General features: G+C 44.5%; 1 protein-coding gene and 1 long non-coding RNA gene across 2 annotated transcripts in view; one reads left to right on the forward strand and one right to left on the reverse strand.

Moving 5' to 3' along the window:
• Positions 1–9321, reverse strand: part of LOC133341890 (ER degradation-enhancing alpha-mannosidase-like protein 3) — a 45625-nt gene extending 36304 nt beyond the window's left edge. Inside the window, 1 exon segment of the mRNA XM_061550702.1 lies at positions 8988–9321. Coding sequence (XP_061406686.1) covers positions 8988–9103 — 116 coding nt within the window. The 5' untranslated portion in view covers positions 9104–9321.
• A 1655-nt stretch (positions 9322–10976) lies between these two features.
• Positions 10977–15459, forward strand: LOC133341895 (uncharacterized). The gene is made up of 3 exons (XR_009755070.1): positions 10977–10992; positions 11870–11974; positions 15431–15459. It is a non-coding gene; the product is annotated as an uncharacterized LOC133341895 (long non-coding RNA).
• Positions 15460–15762: the final 303 nt, after the last annotated feature.

Raw genomic sequence — 15762 nt, forward strand, 5'->3', positions numbered from 1 at the left:
TTTTTGTCGTCCCACGCCGCACTCAAAATGGCGGGTGTCGGCCGCGCTGCGCTCTCAGCAGGCGAAATGATGGGTCACAACCGCATGGCTCCGTCGAGCCCCTCGGGCTCTTGGCCGGCAGGCGCGAACGCGGAGAGCTGCGCGACCAGCTGGGTGACGGTGACGAGGAGCAGGTCAAGGCGGCTGGCCACCTTTCGCCACTCATCCTCGACGCTTGACTGCGGAGGATCGGCGCCCCTCTTTCCCAGTTTGGCAGCCACCGCTCCTGCACCCGCGGGACTTATAACTGGGGTCCTGGATCCCGGGGCTGTCGGAGGGATGATCACCTAGTCGTCCTCGTCCTCATCCTCCGACGACACTACAGGTGGGTTTCTTTTCTTTGACGATTTCGACATGACGTTTCAACACTTCTGACACCAGTTTTAGTGCACGACTTCAGAGACAATATTTGTAGAGGCACCTTTCTTTTATTAACACACATGATCTCTCCTGCAAACACTCTGTACTCGCTAGCCTATGACACAACACTAGCCGTCTTGCATTGGCGGCACTGAGACAGTTATCAGGCTATCTAGCAGCGCATTTTCGAGCGAAGACGGCGACAAGACGACAGCAACGACTAGACGATCCAATCCCAAACCAGCAGCCTCGAGCTCCCACTCTTGGGCCTTGGATCCTACCAGTGGCCTGGCTCCACCATGGCCGTGCCTCCCTTCTTGAACCCACTAGCAGGTTCCAGGGGCTCCCAAATGGGGCCCTCTATGACCCTTGCCCCAGTTCCTCTGCCCTGCCGACACACCCGTGTATATGCTCACCGGCATGTGCACTGTTTGTACACCATAGTTGCCACTGCTGGTCACCAGCCAGCGCTATTACACTACATGTGCAAGCACCGCTTCTCTTCTTCAGTCTAAAATAATCCGCTAACAGTTTAGATACATTGAAATAGTGCATTATCATCTGACAGTGTTCACATACAATTGATCAGTACTTACCATACCAAAAACCCTCACTTATAATAAAAATGCAGAAGTTGTGATTTTTCCATGAGCATTTTCACATTGCTTGTTATTTATCAAACATAAACAAGCGTAAGACATGGCACATTCTACAATCAATGCTTCAAAATATCAGTGAGGCATTATTAATTGTGTTTTATAAGGGTTTTTCAATACTTTGCATTGCTGTAGATGGCATGACCATTAATTAATAGTGTAGTTCTGCAGATCGTGGACACTTCAACAGACTAATTTTGCATTCACTGTCAAAAAAGAAAGTACATATACAGCTGATAACAGCTTACAAACTCATGGAGGATGTAATATTTACAGAGAACCTGGTTCAGCCAAGTTCAAGCCTGACTATGTTTAAAATCATTCAAACATTCACACTCACGTGCCATCAGTTGTAAATCAAAGGGAGGTTTTGTTTTTTTCTCGACCCCTATGAGTAGGGTTAAACCATCACACTCTTGGTCTCGGCACTAGACACCACAATCATGCATCATCAATCCGGCACAGATACTGCGTCACAACTGTTGAGAAGCGTAGCCATTAACTGAGGCGGACTGAATTAGGGATCAAATGCAGGAAATGTGAAAAGTAAAAACGACAAACCGTATGCAGATAAAAGAGAGGCTTTCCTCAGTGAGTACAGCATCAATGAGTCTCAATGGGCTTTTTCAGTGGCGTCCTGCACTGGGATGTTTAGCCATTTTCATATGTGTTGACATTCCATTGCCGCCCAGCTCGTGTTTTGTAGAAAATTATCAAGATATTTACCGAATACAATTTACTGAGTCTGTGCCCAGCACTCGTGAACGATAATCAGAAAGTTGCTGTTCAAATACCAGTTCAGGGTAAACTTGGTTCATCATCGCTCTGGAGTCAATAACATAAGCAACACTCTGTGGAAAGGGTACAGTGGTCACCCAAGGATATACCTAGGCTCCACTCATAAGAATGTGGAATTCCATTACTGATTTAGGGCTGCCAACAAAGATGGAAAAAATCTCGGGGCTCATTTGAGACAGAAGAAAATACTGCTAAGTGTAAATATGGCAGGGGAGTCCCTTTCTTGTGGAGATATGAACCTCATGGCGGGACCCCTGGGGTCCCGAATAAACGGAAGTCAAAATCGCAATTAATTAATTTATTTTTGGCGACTCCGTCCTACCGCGCACATAAACACCGCGACCCACCTGCCGCGGATCATTCTGTTGTCATGTCGTCCAAGCGCAGTGAGGACGAATGTGCAGAAGAAACAAAACTTTGAAACTTTGATTAGCGCATCGTGTAGAGCTCGTCGAGAGGAACAGATCGCCGTATCGTTCGCCTTCAACAGACATAAAATGACGTCGCAAAGCAGTTTATACGAGAGCCGGGGGTTTATGGACCCCGGGGTCCTGCCATAAGGTTCATATATTCACTGCATTGAATTTTATTTTCAGATTCAGAATCTTTCATTAGATTGCAGGAGGAATCCGATGAGCTAGGAAGCTCTTTATTTCACAGACGTTCAGTATGGGCGGGTCAAAGGTACTGCATACCGACCCGAGTCAAAACAAATTGTCAATGCGCAACTCCCTGAAGCTTAAGTTATTTACGTGGCAAAACATACGTGGCGCATACCACGTTCATTGCAGAGTAACTTGGCAGCCTCTCATGCTGCAGCAGAGCCTGGCACCCTAACCTCAGGGTTGCAGCGCAAGCACCACAAGACGCAAGCACCACAAGACATGCTCTACCCCACCCCGCAGGTGATTCGTTCATAAAACATCAAGAATCAAAGTAAAATTTTCTGCAAGGCGTCAATTGTATCGTCTGCCTTCTACGTTACATTGTTTGTTTTATTTTCCATGAGACGCATTCGCATACCATTACAATGCAGGTGCCCCTCGATATACGAAAGGGATGCGTTCTTCAAAAACACGAGTGAAATTTAATTTAGTAAATCGGAATGGCTTTTTCCCATTAATTTTATTTTAAAAATCAGGCATGTGTTTTGGACAATCATTTCAACTCTACTCCTAACCTAAAAATAAACACCGATATCACATAAAACATTACAAAAAAAACAATAAAGAACATAAATATAAAAAAATATTTAATAATAATAAATTTTAAGCAAAACAACATCCAGGGAACTCGCCAAAAGATCTGCTGCATGTTGGAATGACTGGAAAGGTGATGTGGCAGCGTGACTGTTGCACTGTTGGGACACCGTGACGCTGTCGCGGATGGATGACGCAGCCTCTCGGGTGCTTCATTTTTGATCTCGTGGCGAATGCCACGAGAAATTTCGTTAAACCTGGAAATACGATTTCCCCATTCACCGAAATGTGTCCATTTGTTAATTGCGTTCACGCGATGGTTTTGTAAACTAAACGTTCATAAATCAGCAAATACCTGAACTGTAATGCATACTTGACTTAAAGCTTTCGTGACTGCAGGAATTCATATTCTTTGGGTCTTTCGGTAAAGTCACATAGATAGGTTATTTTGTTATTTTCTTTGAACCTATCTACGTGACTTTACCGAAAGACCCAAAGAATATGCATACATACTTTTACGTTTGATTGAATGTATATATCATGGGCGTAAGAGTCAAGTTCATGCATCACTTCAAACCTGGGACACACACATTACTTAAGACATGTACATCACATGCTCCTCTTGTATGTGTAGTGACACAGCGCATACTGCTGTACAGCAGCTGCAACTGCAGGTAGACACTTAGCGCACACGCCGTTGAGCATATACACGGGTGTGCCGGCAGGGTGGAAGAACTGGGGCAAGGGTCACGGTAGACCTTGTGGGGAGGCCCCTGGAACCCTCTGCTGGGTTCGAGAAGGGAGGTGCGGCTAGGGCAGAGCCAAGCCACGCCGAGGGGAATATAAGCAGCGGAGAGCGAGAGCTCTGGGCTGCCGGTTCTGGGAGTTGACTCGTCTCGTCGTTGCCGTTGTCGTCACCGCCTTCGCCACTGCTGCCTTCACTCGATCATTGCGTGGCCGGACAGTACAGGTAGTCCTCTACTTACGATGGAGATACGATGGGGTCGTCGTAACGCAAGTCAAAAATATCGTAAGTCGAAGATAGCCTACCCAGGAGTCTTAAAGAATGGTGATAATTTAACAAAACAGAGCAATTTACAGTACTGTACTGTATAAACTATATACTGTATGTATTTATTCATTACAATACTGTATTGCACAGTAAAATGTAAAGTAAAAAAACAAGGTAAATTCTTAGGCTACCTATATGAACTGCAATTTAATAGAAAAGGTGGGAGATGCATACATCCCGGCAGCATCCCAACGTACAGCATCGTACCTCGTATGCCGCTGCGTTTGCCTGCCGCGCGAAATGTAAAATATTTTCTAATTTTGTCGTATCGCCATCGTAAGATCGAAATATCGTAAGTCGGACCATCGTAACTCGGGGACTATCTGTAGTTGGCTGTCTCGGTCGACGCTGTCGGTGCAAAGCGGACAGGGTCATGTCTGGGCCGGGTCGTACGGCAGCGTGGTCGTGAGAGAGAGAGGGGGCTGGAGTTGGTGGCGTGAACAAGAGATATTAAAGAAGGACAGTGGCCCCTGCGACTACCTCGTCTCCGACTGAGTGTGTGTGCGCCGCATGCCACCCACAAACACACACAAGCCTCGAAAAGGAAGAAAAAAAAGAAAAAACCTAAGAGTAAGGAAGAAGCGACCTACGACACTACATATGTATTCGTTTGGGTTGGCTATGTGATGAATCACACCTTAGCTAAATAGTTAATGTATGTTGATATCACTGCCTTGCATTACTTCTCTCGGACGTATTGATTTTTTTGTAACCAAACGCCAAGCGTCGCAATGTGGTCAAGTCCATACTGTAGTGGGTTCTTGTTGAGAGCTGGAATGTGTCGTGTGTGGTGTATGCGTGGCATGTACTGTAGTACATACACGGTATGTGATGAGTGTGTGGTGTGTGCTATCATATGCATGTGATATTTTGTGAGCAAATCTTTATTTCCCCAAAATGGCTTAAGGTGGAAAATTGGTTATCATGTTCTCACTTGGCATCAATACGCGCTGCTGAATGAACCACCGCCAAGCAAAATAAGAATTTGCTTATGCAATGCAACAGGCTTGCTTGAACACATCTGCTCGGATCTCAATGGTATTGCTGAAGGCTTAAGACACATTCCTCACACAACTATAATCATAGGGCATCACTAACTTATACGACATTTAGCCAAGTCTTTAATATTAAAATATCCAAAGAGGGGACATGCACATTATTCCCGATTGCAATCAGTACTTTATACCCGCTAATCAACAGTATATTTAAAGACGACAGTGGATAAATAATAATGTTCGAGTTGGCAGTCCTTCCTCGACTAGGAATCAAACTTAGTGCTCCTAGTTAAAGAGTACACTGTGCTAACTATTATACTCCAGTGTTGTCACTTTTTACGGCACTTTGGATTCCATTCACACACCTCTTACCTGAACATTTCTTAAGCCGCTGCCGAAATAATTGTGTGAACTCTAAACACTAATGTAGGCTTCCATCATTGTCTTGAAAGCTCAGATGATGCGTATCCTACCAGTTGATTAACTAAATGCGGATGTTTAATCTCAGTCATCACTACAGTATATGATGAATAAAATGTAAATAAAATTACATGACCATATTGTAAAGCAGTTATACTATAGTTATCACATTATTTTATCATCACTGTGGTTACTTTCCTTGATGATTTGTTGGCTTTATAATTATAATAAATATATTTAATTGGAGTTAAAGAAAAAGTAAGTTTTTAATTCTTTGTTTTCTAAAATCCATTCCATTTAGCTACGCTGTGCCAATAGTAAATCATCAAGTGCCTTTGCTGGAAATTTCACACATCATCTGTCTATTTCATTTGCATACGTATGTTACAATGAGAAAACGTTAACTTTAAATTAAATCTTATACACAACTTTAATTAAAAGGAACTGCGCTCTCCAATCATTTCCAAGCTTAGTACTAACATAACGCAGTCACATTGACCCCTAAGACCAGGAGCTACACTGGTAATAACTATACTCATGGAGAATCAATTTCATATTTCGGTCGCTCAATACGTTACGCTACAGGCGTGAGGTTCTCATGCAACACAGCACTTAAGAGGTCACCTTTGTTTAGATGTGGATCTATAGCAGCTCATGCAGGCAGAAAATGTTACCATGACACCTGCATACTCTTCCAGTGAAAGAGAATTGAGAATAGGCTGGCATATTGGCATAACACCGCTGACGGAATGAAACACGTACAGACCCTGCACGACACAAGAGAACTACATTATGCTTTCAAAAATGTCTAAAGATTTGAAGGCAGTGGCAACATTGTAATAATAATTGCAATGTGTATCACCTTTCGCGAAAGTTTGGAACAGTGTGGTTATAGGCACCGGATTATCCACATCTTTGGGTACATATTCTCAAGCACAACGCAAACATGTAATACACGGTGAGTCACAAACACGTTTATACATTACACAATTAAAGTATAAAAGATCATACATTATCTATAAAGATCATACATGACATGTCAGAACACAATAGTTATGGGCTCGGTGACAATTGTCTTCATGGTGACGACAGCTGCCAGTCGTCGATGGTCGTTGTGGCAACATTAACCGTATTGTGGTGGTGTCATAAGTACGATTGCGATGATGGTGGCATTATGACATGTTAAAGGTCGTACTGTGCTGGTCCTGTAATGTCCATGGGGGTGAAGACGATGTACTGGCGATGTGGTGATATAATGGTGACCGCTGTGGTAGTGCTGTGACGGTGTTGGTGGGGAGTGGCAATAGCGTCAATGAATTATATTATGTACAGCTGGATGAAGGCCTCGCCACGTCTTCTTTCGGTCACGGTGAATTATTGAACAAACATCACCCTCCCCCCTTCGTCACACGGCGTCACACGGCGTCACAAAAAGTCAGCCCCCCCTCCCTAAAATATGACGTCACAAAGCTCTGCCCCCCCCACAAAATATAACATGCTTCAAATCGCTTTAAACTATTGTCATTGTAGTGCGTATTTAATGTGGCTCTGCACTCTGATGTTGTAGGAGAAAACATTTTATTAAAAAGTCGATTTAATTAAGTAGAACGTGTTGTCTATATTTATTTAAAGTTGCGCATTTTGAGGTGACGTAATATTTCTCACCCCCCCCCTCGTCACACATCGTCACAAATGTCTGACCCCCCCCCCTAAATGCGTGACGTCATTTATGGACGGCCCCTAAGTGGAAGTTGAAGGGAAGGTTCAAGACCGATTCTGATATAACTCGCTAGGTAATTTATTTTTCAACAAAGTTTTGAGATTGGTGGGATACTTGTTGTTTTTTCTCCTCAATGTATTATCTTAGTAGGGCAACTGTTAAAAGGGTATATTCATGTTGTTAATGGTTATCATACTGGACTTGCAATACACAGGGTATCCGATTCCATTCGATCTCCCAGAGCGGCAGTGGAAACGGGGCAAGGTTCTAACAAAAATTCACGCACCTCTGTTCACTCAGCCTCATCAGCAGCAAAAAGTTACCACCAACAGATCGGCAAGTTGCTGCTGATGGGATAAAGCGTGGGTAAGTCAATATCTTCAAACGCGTCTCTGTTCAACGTGGAAGTGCGGGCCAAAAATACACTCTCTCCAGTTCGCTAGCGTGAAGGATGTCCTTTCATCACAGAAACTAAACTTTGTATTTTATTTTTTTACCAGGCAATGCCCACTGAGCTATATACCTCTTATTCTTGGTTCTTTCGGTAAAGTCACGTAGAAGGTAAATAATAAATAAAAAATATTATAGTAAAACAATATTATTATTTCCCTTCTACGTGACTTTACCGAAAGAACCAAGAATATGAATCCCTGCAGTCACGAAAGCTTTAAATCTATGAGTATTTCAGAAGCGACCTGGTCACAATTAATAGCTCAACGAAGTGGCTTGTCGTGCGGAAATGTAGAGCAGCCGAATACTCATAATCAACGTTTTTGGGTTTAGATCGCGTTATTTATAAATGTGTCGTAACCCTCCACCACCCGACACGGCCAATCAGTAAAAAGTGTCACGTTGACAAAGCACAATTAGTTCACTGCTTTAGCCCACCGGTGTGTTGAAGCGTGAAACCACAACATTTACAATTTGAGTAGTACGACGTTTCGCTGGTAATTGCATCCAGCATCATCTGGCAAATCGCCAGAATGGTGATCTAAACCCAAAAACGTTGATTATGAATAATATTGGTCGCGAAAGCCTACGTGTTAATCAGCCGAATACTCTTAAACGCGTGATGTTCCTTCTAAATCCGGAGGGGAAAACCGGAGGACCCGGAGAAAAAGTCAACGCGACCACGGGGCGAGAGAGACACCGCAAACTCCAAATATGCAGCAGCAGCAGCAGGCGCCATGGGTCGGGCTCGAACCCACCACCTCCTGTATACCTTTCGAGATTTGAAGCTTTCGTGACTGCAAGAATTCATACTCTTAGGATTTTTCGGTAAAGTCACGTAGGTAAAAAATAAAATTAATAATATAAATAAAATAATAAATCACGACGTTTCGGAGGCAACACAAGTCTCCGTCATCAGGTGGGACCGTCGCAGATAGATGTACTGTCTCAAGTGAGGGGGTATTACCTTGTTATCGCGGCATATGTCCTGTATACCTGGCGAGGCAGTTAACATCTCCTCGCCACCGTGTCAGGGCCGCACCTTTATCTTTTGTTTTACCTATAACAGTATCGCCCTGTGATACTACACGGTGGCACACACACACCCCGGTACGATACGCAACGACATCGCCCGAGATGGAACCCCCGGTGCTGCAAGGAGACCGAGCGAATCTGCACCTGCCAAGAGCAGGAGAGGGGAGTGTGTGTGTGTGTAGGGGGGGGGGGGTTGCTTGTTCTCGTCGTTGAACGGCAGCGATGGGAGTTCGATGTTGGTACCTGAGGAGACGTCGCTCGTGCCTCTGCAGGGTGGCACCGACCGCCGACGTGACGATGGCGAGCAGCAGCAGCAGCGGCAGAAGAAGAGCGAATCTTGATAAGGAAAGGCCTCCCATTTAAAATCGGGAGCGCACTCGCCTCGCCGTAACGAATATAAATCGGCGCGTATTTACAGAGAGTTGTCTTCTACGTGGTTATTTACAAGCAACAACAAAGAACGCACACACACCCCGACGTATAAAAACAAACTGGAAGGGCGATGGGAGAGGGCTTAAGGCCACTCCTGCCACCGAGGCGCCATCGCTGCCGGTGACGTCGAACGCGTTTTCGTGATGGCAGAAGATGTCTTCTGGAAGAGGAAAGTGTCTTCTGGAAGATTAAAGTTTCTTTTCTGGATGAAGGAAGATGTCTTCTGGAAGAGGAAGGGGTCTTCTGGAAGATTAAAGTTTCTTCCTTGGATGAAGGAAGATGTCTTCTGGAAGAGGAAAGGGTCTTCTGGAAGATTAAAGTTTCTTCTCTGGATGAAGGAAGATGTCTTCTGGAAGAGAAAAGGGTCTTCTGGAAGATTAAAGTTTCTTCCCTGGAAGGAAGATGTCGTCTGGAAGAGAAATATGTCTTCTGGAAGAGTAATATGTCTTCTGGAAGAGTATGGCATCTTCTGGAAGAGAAAAAGTGTCTTCTGGAAGATGAAAGATTCTTCCCTGGAAGAAAGGAAGATGTATTTTGGAAGTTGTCTTTGAGAAGGAGACGACAATTCATTTAACTCACATTTTGGAGATTAATTGTAATTTTACGTTAATACATTACCCCACCCACTCCCCTCTTCTCTTCGCACCTCATTGGCTTACAAGTGACGACATCACATTAATCCGCTACCTCTATTTAAGACCGAAACAGGAGGGGGATTTATCCACAATTCTGTCTGTCGCCTGATGATGCTGGTTGCAATTACCGGCAAAACGTCGTACTCGAATTGTTGGGGGTTTACTCTCCAACACACCCCCAAATGTGTTGGACTAGTAACGAATTGGCACGTTGTGTTTACGTGGCAAACCTTAGTAATTGGCTGTTTGACAACACATTTGTATTTACGCGATCTAACCCAAAACCCTATTTATGGGGTAAAATTATGTTTGTTAAAATTGTTGTTAAAATTGTTCCTTTGCATTACCGGTAACCCCGGTAAAAACCGGTTACCGGTTTTTTGCACACGTATTGAGGTGCTTTGCAATACACGTAATGGATTTGTGTTTACAATTCAACTGCGACCGGCGGTGAATTAACGCCGCCGTGCTGTTTGTACATTGAACATTCCACTAAAAACGATTACCGGTTTCTGACTTTGGGAACCGGTTATTGATTCTGAAATCAATTAATGGTTTAACGGTTGTCGTTAATAACCCTAGAGGAAGGTGGTACGGCGATGGTAGCTTTTTGAGTTTGTGAGTTTATTTAATTTGGTCAAGTTGATGATGCCACTGCATTGACAGCGGGGTGCACAATCACAAATCACACAAAAAAAACGTACAACGCATTTGTCATTAACGCTGTGGCATTAAAATAGAGGTAATATATGATAGGCGACGTTTCGGGAAACGACCCTTATTGATGTGCATTGGGATGGAGAACGTTTTCTCTTCTGGATCATTAAAAATGTTATTTGGTGATATGGGCAGACCTCTCTCTTTGTGCTCAAGATGCCCTCCTGGAGAAGTGAGCGCTAAGCGAATCAGCACTAAAAAGAGTTGCATCAGACATTGTACTGTACTGTACACGGTGTCCGAAAATAAATATACCAAAAAGGTGAATAGATGTATTGTTATTAGGGATACTGACATACATTTGATATTAATATATGCAGCAGACTTAAAGGTTTCAGTTTGTTTGTTAATGTTGATTGGTACTTTCTTCCTGTTTCAGGAGTAACCCCATTTTTCCGATATTGCAAGTCCGCCCGTTCACCCGACCGAATACCAATTTATTATTTTTATCTCTGCATTTTTATGTAAGTCAAAGTCTTACACTAGAAAACCAAGAGACTTTTCGATTTAAAGCTTTCGTGACTGCAGGGATTCATCTTCTTGGTTCTTTCGGTAAAGTCACATAGTAGGGAAGTAATAAAATAATAAAAATATTATTATATTATTTCATTATGTTTTATTTTTATTATTTTATTACTTCCCTACTACGTGACTTTACCGAAAGAACCAAGAAAATAAACCAAGATACCTTGAAGAACTTCAGCATCGTATTGTTGTTGGTGCTGTGTCATCATCCATCGAATTTTCCATCCCTTACAGACTCCTGTAGGGATGGAATATTTGTTCTCAGAGTTTGAACGGCGAATTAGATTAATTACAGTGAATGATGGACCACATGAATCTTATGGGGGGATCCCGGGGTCCCGAATAAAAGGAAGTCGAAATCGTAATGAATTAATGTATCTTTGGCGACTCCGTCCCACACAAACGCGACCCGCCTGGCGCGGATCATTCTGTTGTAATGTCGTTGCCAAAATTGCCGTAGTTATAAACAAAACTTTTAAACTTTGATGAGCGCATCGTGTAGAGCTCGTCGAGAGGAATAGATCACCGTATCGTTCGCCTTCAACAGATATAAAATGACGTCGCAACGCAATTTATGCGAGAGCCGGGGGCTTATGGGACCCCGGGGTCCCGCCATAAGGTTCACATGTAGAAGTGTATTAATAATTTGAGAATATCTAATCAATACCATAACACATTTCAAGGAAAAAAACCCGTACAAATCTATTACATATTTTCATTTAAAATGTATGTCAGTATCTCGAATAATAACACTATTCAACGTTATTTTTGGTATATTAATGTTAGGACAACCTGTATTTGTGTTGTTATTGCAAGACCACACCACCAGCGTTCATTGACGAATGTGTTGAAGTTTTTGTTTTGAATCTTCTGGAAGAGGAAGACATTCTCTTCCCGAAAGGAGAAGTTATCTTCTGGAAGGTGAATATCTCTTCTTGAAATGGCCACGTACGAGGTTTCTGAACCGGGAACTTCGCCTCTACTTTACAATTCTTCGGTTTCGCCAGAGGAGGATACGTGTGCTTTTGATTCGGTCGCTGAGGATTCAGCACCTCCTCACCCTCCGATGTTTTAAATGCTCTTAAGTAGTCGAAGTCACTGTGATTTCCGACTCAAATGCCATTGATACATTTGGTGATCATCTCATGACGACAGCCACGAGCCACTGGTGGACATTTCACATTCGAAAAGTGTTTTGGTTTGGCCATGTTTGTTGGTTGTAGTACAGAGTTAGACTGATGGCCTTAATCTAAGTTGTCTTGTGGTTGTTGTTGTTTGACTTGCATCCCACTGGGATTTTTGCACACAGCGTTGGTGTACGGTGCTTTTTCTGCAATATTTTTTGCTGTCTTTTCCTGGATTTTCTGTTTGCACATAGTCACTTTAAGATGTTTTCTTGTTCATGTTTTTGTTTTTTGTTTGTTGCGGTTGCATCCGATTCAAGAGCCGAATGGCTCACAGGGCTATACCAAATAAAAAAAACTGAATTCCTATGCTGATGGCCGAGTCTATTTAAAGGACAAGCACTGCATACTTCCCCATAAAGTGCAACTTATTTTTTCGACCCCGGAGGGATAATGGCCAAAGATACTTTTTATAGGTTTAAGATTGTTAACCTAAAATGTATCCCACACGCACAAAGGTAAACTTATGTTTATTAAAGACATGTTTTGTTATTGATTATATTTTGGGCGAGTTTATCACGTAACTCCCGAGCGGGATGGGGGTTCGGAACGTCTCGTTCCACCGACGAACGGTGACGAAATGTTAACTACCTCGCCTGGTATACAGGAGGTCGTGGATTCGATCCTAACCCTAACGCCTGCGGCTGTATATTTGGAGGTTGCATGTCTCTCTTTCCGTGGTCGCGTGGATTTTCCTTCGGGTACAACGGGTTTTCCCTCAACATTTAGAATCAACTTACGTTTATATTAGGGGCCGTCCATAAATGACGTCACGTACCTAGGGGGGGGGCAGACATTTGTGACGATGTGTGACGAGGGGGGGGGGGGTTGAGATATGTGACGTCACATCAAAATGCGCAATTTTAAATAAATATAGACAACACGTCCTACTTAATTAAATTTACTTTTTAACATCAGAGTGCAGCGCCACATTAAATACGCACTACAATGACAATAGTTTAAAGCGATTTGAAGCATGTTTTATATTTGGGGGGGGGGGGGGCAGAGCTTTGTGACGTCATATTTGAGGGGGCGTCTGACTTTTTGTGACGCCGTGTGACGAAGCCCCCCGGGGGTCAAAATCGTCCAAAATCGCGTGACGTCATTTATGGGCGGCCCCTTATTTGGCTGCTGTAGCCACTTCAATGAGCTCCCATTTGTGGCCAGGTCGCTTCTGAAAATAAAGCTAACAGCTCAGTGGCCTTTACCTGTCTCTTTCTCTCTGCTTATGTTCTCTGTGTTGTCTGTCTCTCTCTGCTTGTCTGTCTGTCTACGTGTCTCCGTGTCTGTATTTTGTCTCTCTCAAATGTAGCATTCTTTGGAAGAACGTAATCAACCAGGTAAGGTGTTGACTGTTGTGTTAGCCGACTCTCTGTGTTGTATTGCATTACATTTCTAAGTTTACTAGGTTTGTTTTCTCATTAATTCGTACCTGATGACGATTGTTTGTGTTGCAATCGAAACGTCGTATGCTATTATCTAATTTATTTTCTTTCTACGTGACTTTACCGAAAGAACCAAAAAATAATTATTCCTCCACTCACGAAAGCTCCAAATCAAAGAACAACAATGCTCCTCCTCTTGACGGATCTCACTGCCGCCCGCACAACGACAGTCTCGGCAACCCCCTCACTGCGCCCTGTATTCGTGGCAGACGTCTCTGCCATGTGAGTCGACGCTGACGCAGTCCGGAGGGTCCCCACGTCGCCCCAATCGCGTGTCCTATAGACATGGTGGACCGTGGCATCCGCGGCTTTGATGTCCACACGTGGCCAAGGGGCCGTTCATAAATGACGTCACGCGATTTTGGACGATTTTTGACCCCCCCCCCCCTTCGTCACACGGCGTCACAAAAAGTCAGCCCCCCTCAAATATGACGTCACAAAGCTCTGCCCCCCCACCCCAAAAAAATATTAAACATGCTTCAAATCGCTTTAAACTATTGGCATTGTAGTGCGTATTTAATGTGGCGCAGCACTCTGATGTTATAGGAGAAAACATTTATTTAAAAATCTATTTAATTAAGTAGAACGTGTTGCCTATATTCATTAAAAGTTGCGTATTTTGATGTGACGTCACATTTCTCACCCCCCCCCCCCCTCGTGACACATCTTCACAAATGTCTGACCCCCCCCCCCAGGTGCGTGACGTCATTTATGGACAACCCCCAAGCCGACAGGCCCTTGCTCCACTAACAATGATCCCCTGTATAGCCTTAACAGACTGCTGTTAGCGAGCACCTATAAGGGCCGGCACGGCACACGAGAGTGTGGTTGGCCAGCACCACGCCCTACTGCGCGTCTCCCGAGTGGCGATGTTGACACACCACACCGAGTGCTCATTTAAGGCTGAGTCGACCCAGGGGAGGTCCAGAACCGGTTCAAATAAATCGTCACTGGCCTTAGCCGTGAGCGGGATTCGAACTAAAATAACAGACACCGCTCGTTCATGCGCTTTGAATGTTTATATTAGCACAGTGACAGGCACTACAAGGCACACGAAATGCCGATGAAACCCACGGACAATACGAGCGATTTCATCCTCTTCGCTTACGAGGTGTCGCGTTTGAAATGCACACTAGGGTCACGACCGGGCCTCATGGACACGGACGGGCAGGCGAGAGGGAGAGAGAACGCAATACGAGATTACCCGCTCAAGGCTCGAGGGCAGACTGAATACAGCTCCTGCATCAAACTAAACCGAGCCCCCAGATTTCGTCATAACTGCCGCCACCTGCGGATTCTGATTGGTGGACGGTGTTTGGTGTTGTTATTGCCAAGCGGGTCTGGGTTGGCACAAGCTCATGCATGAAGCCATCTTCTGTCTCACTACATATCCTATTCCTCACCACTTGCATAGAAATAGTTGGTTCGGGACCTTTGCGTTTCTGTCCCCGTAGTCGCTAACTGCTCGTGCTGCGTATTCCATTTACTGTCATCCGGAATCTCCTGGAGGTGATCTCACTCAAAACGCACATATCAAGCACACGGCTGTGGGCTCCCTGACTCACATCGGGCTTTGGCCAATTCTCTCCCCTCTTGGAAACCCTTGCCTGAGCTTGCACGCGAAGCTGACTGAGAAGAAACCCTCGGGGTTAATCCCCTGTGTGTGTGGTGAGAAACATCTGTAAAAAGGAGCTTCATAGCTCATCGGATTTCCTCCAGTACAAATACATATTCTGATTCTTTCTCAGCTTCTGTTTGGCCGGATAGAGGGGGCTAAACACGCACGGCACGGGCTAGAAAAGAGATGGGCTGACGCGGTACAGGAGGACGTGGAGCTGAGTGGAGTTACCGATGACTGGTACCAGCGGTGTCGAGATCGGCCTTTGTGGAAGAGGCTCGTGAAGGACGCTGCTACTGGGCAGTTGGAGGCAGTCGCCCTCCAGCAACAACCGAGGGCAGAGGAGCGACGCTCACAACGAGCGGAGCGCCAGGCGGATTAAACACATCAAGTTGGCACAGTGGAGAGTGAGTACAGGTGGTGCATCTGTCAGCCATGCCAGTCAACGCATGGCACCTGGGA

Source organism: Lethenteron reissneri, chromosome 12 (assembly GCF_015708825.2).
Source record: "Lethenteron reissneri isolate LAM-NWPU_2019-01 chromosome 12, ASM1570882v1, whole genome shotgun sequence".
In the NCBI taxonomy this organism is placed as follows: Eukaryota; Metazoa; Chordata; class Hyperoartia; order Petromyzontiformes; family Petromyzontidae; genus Lethenteron; species Lethenteron reissneri.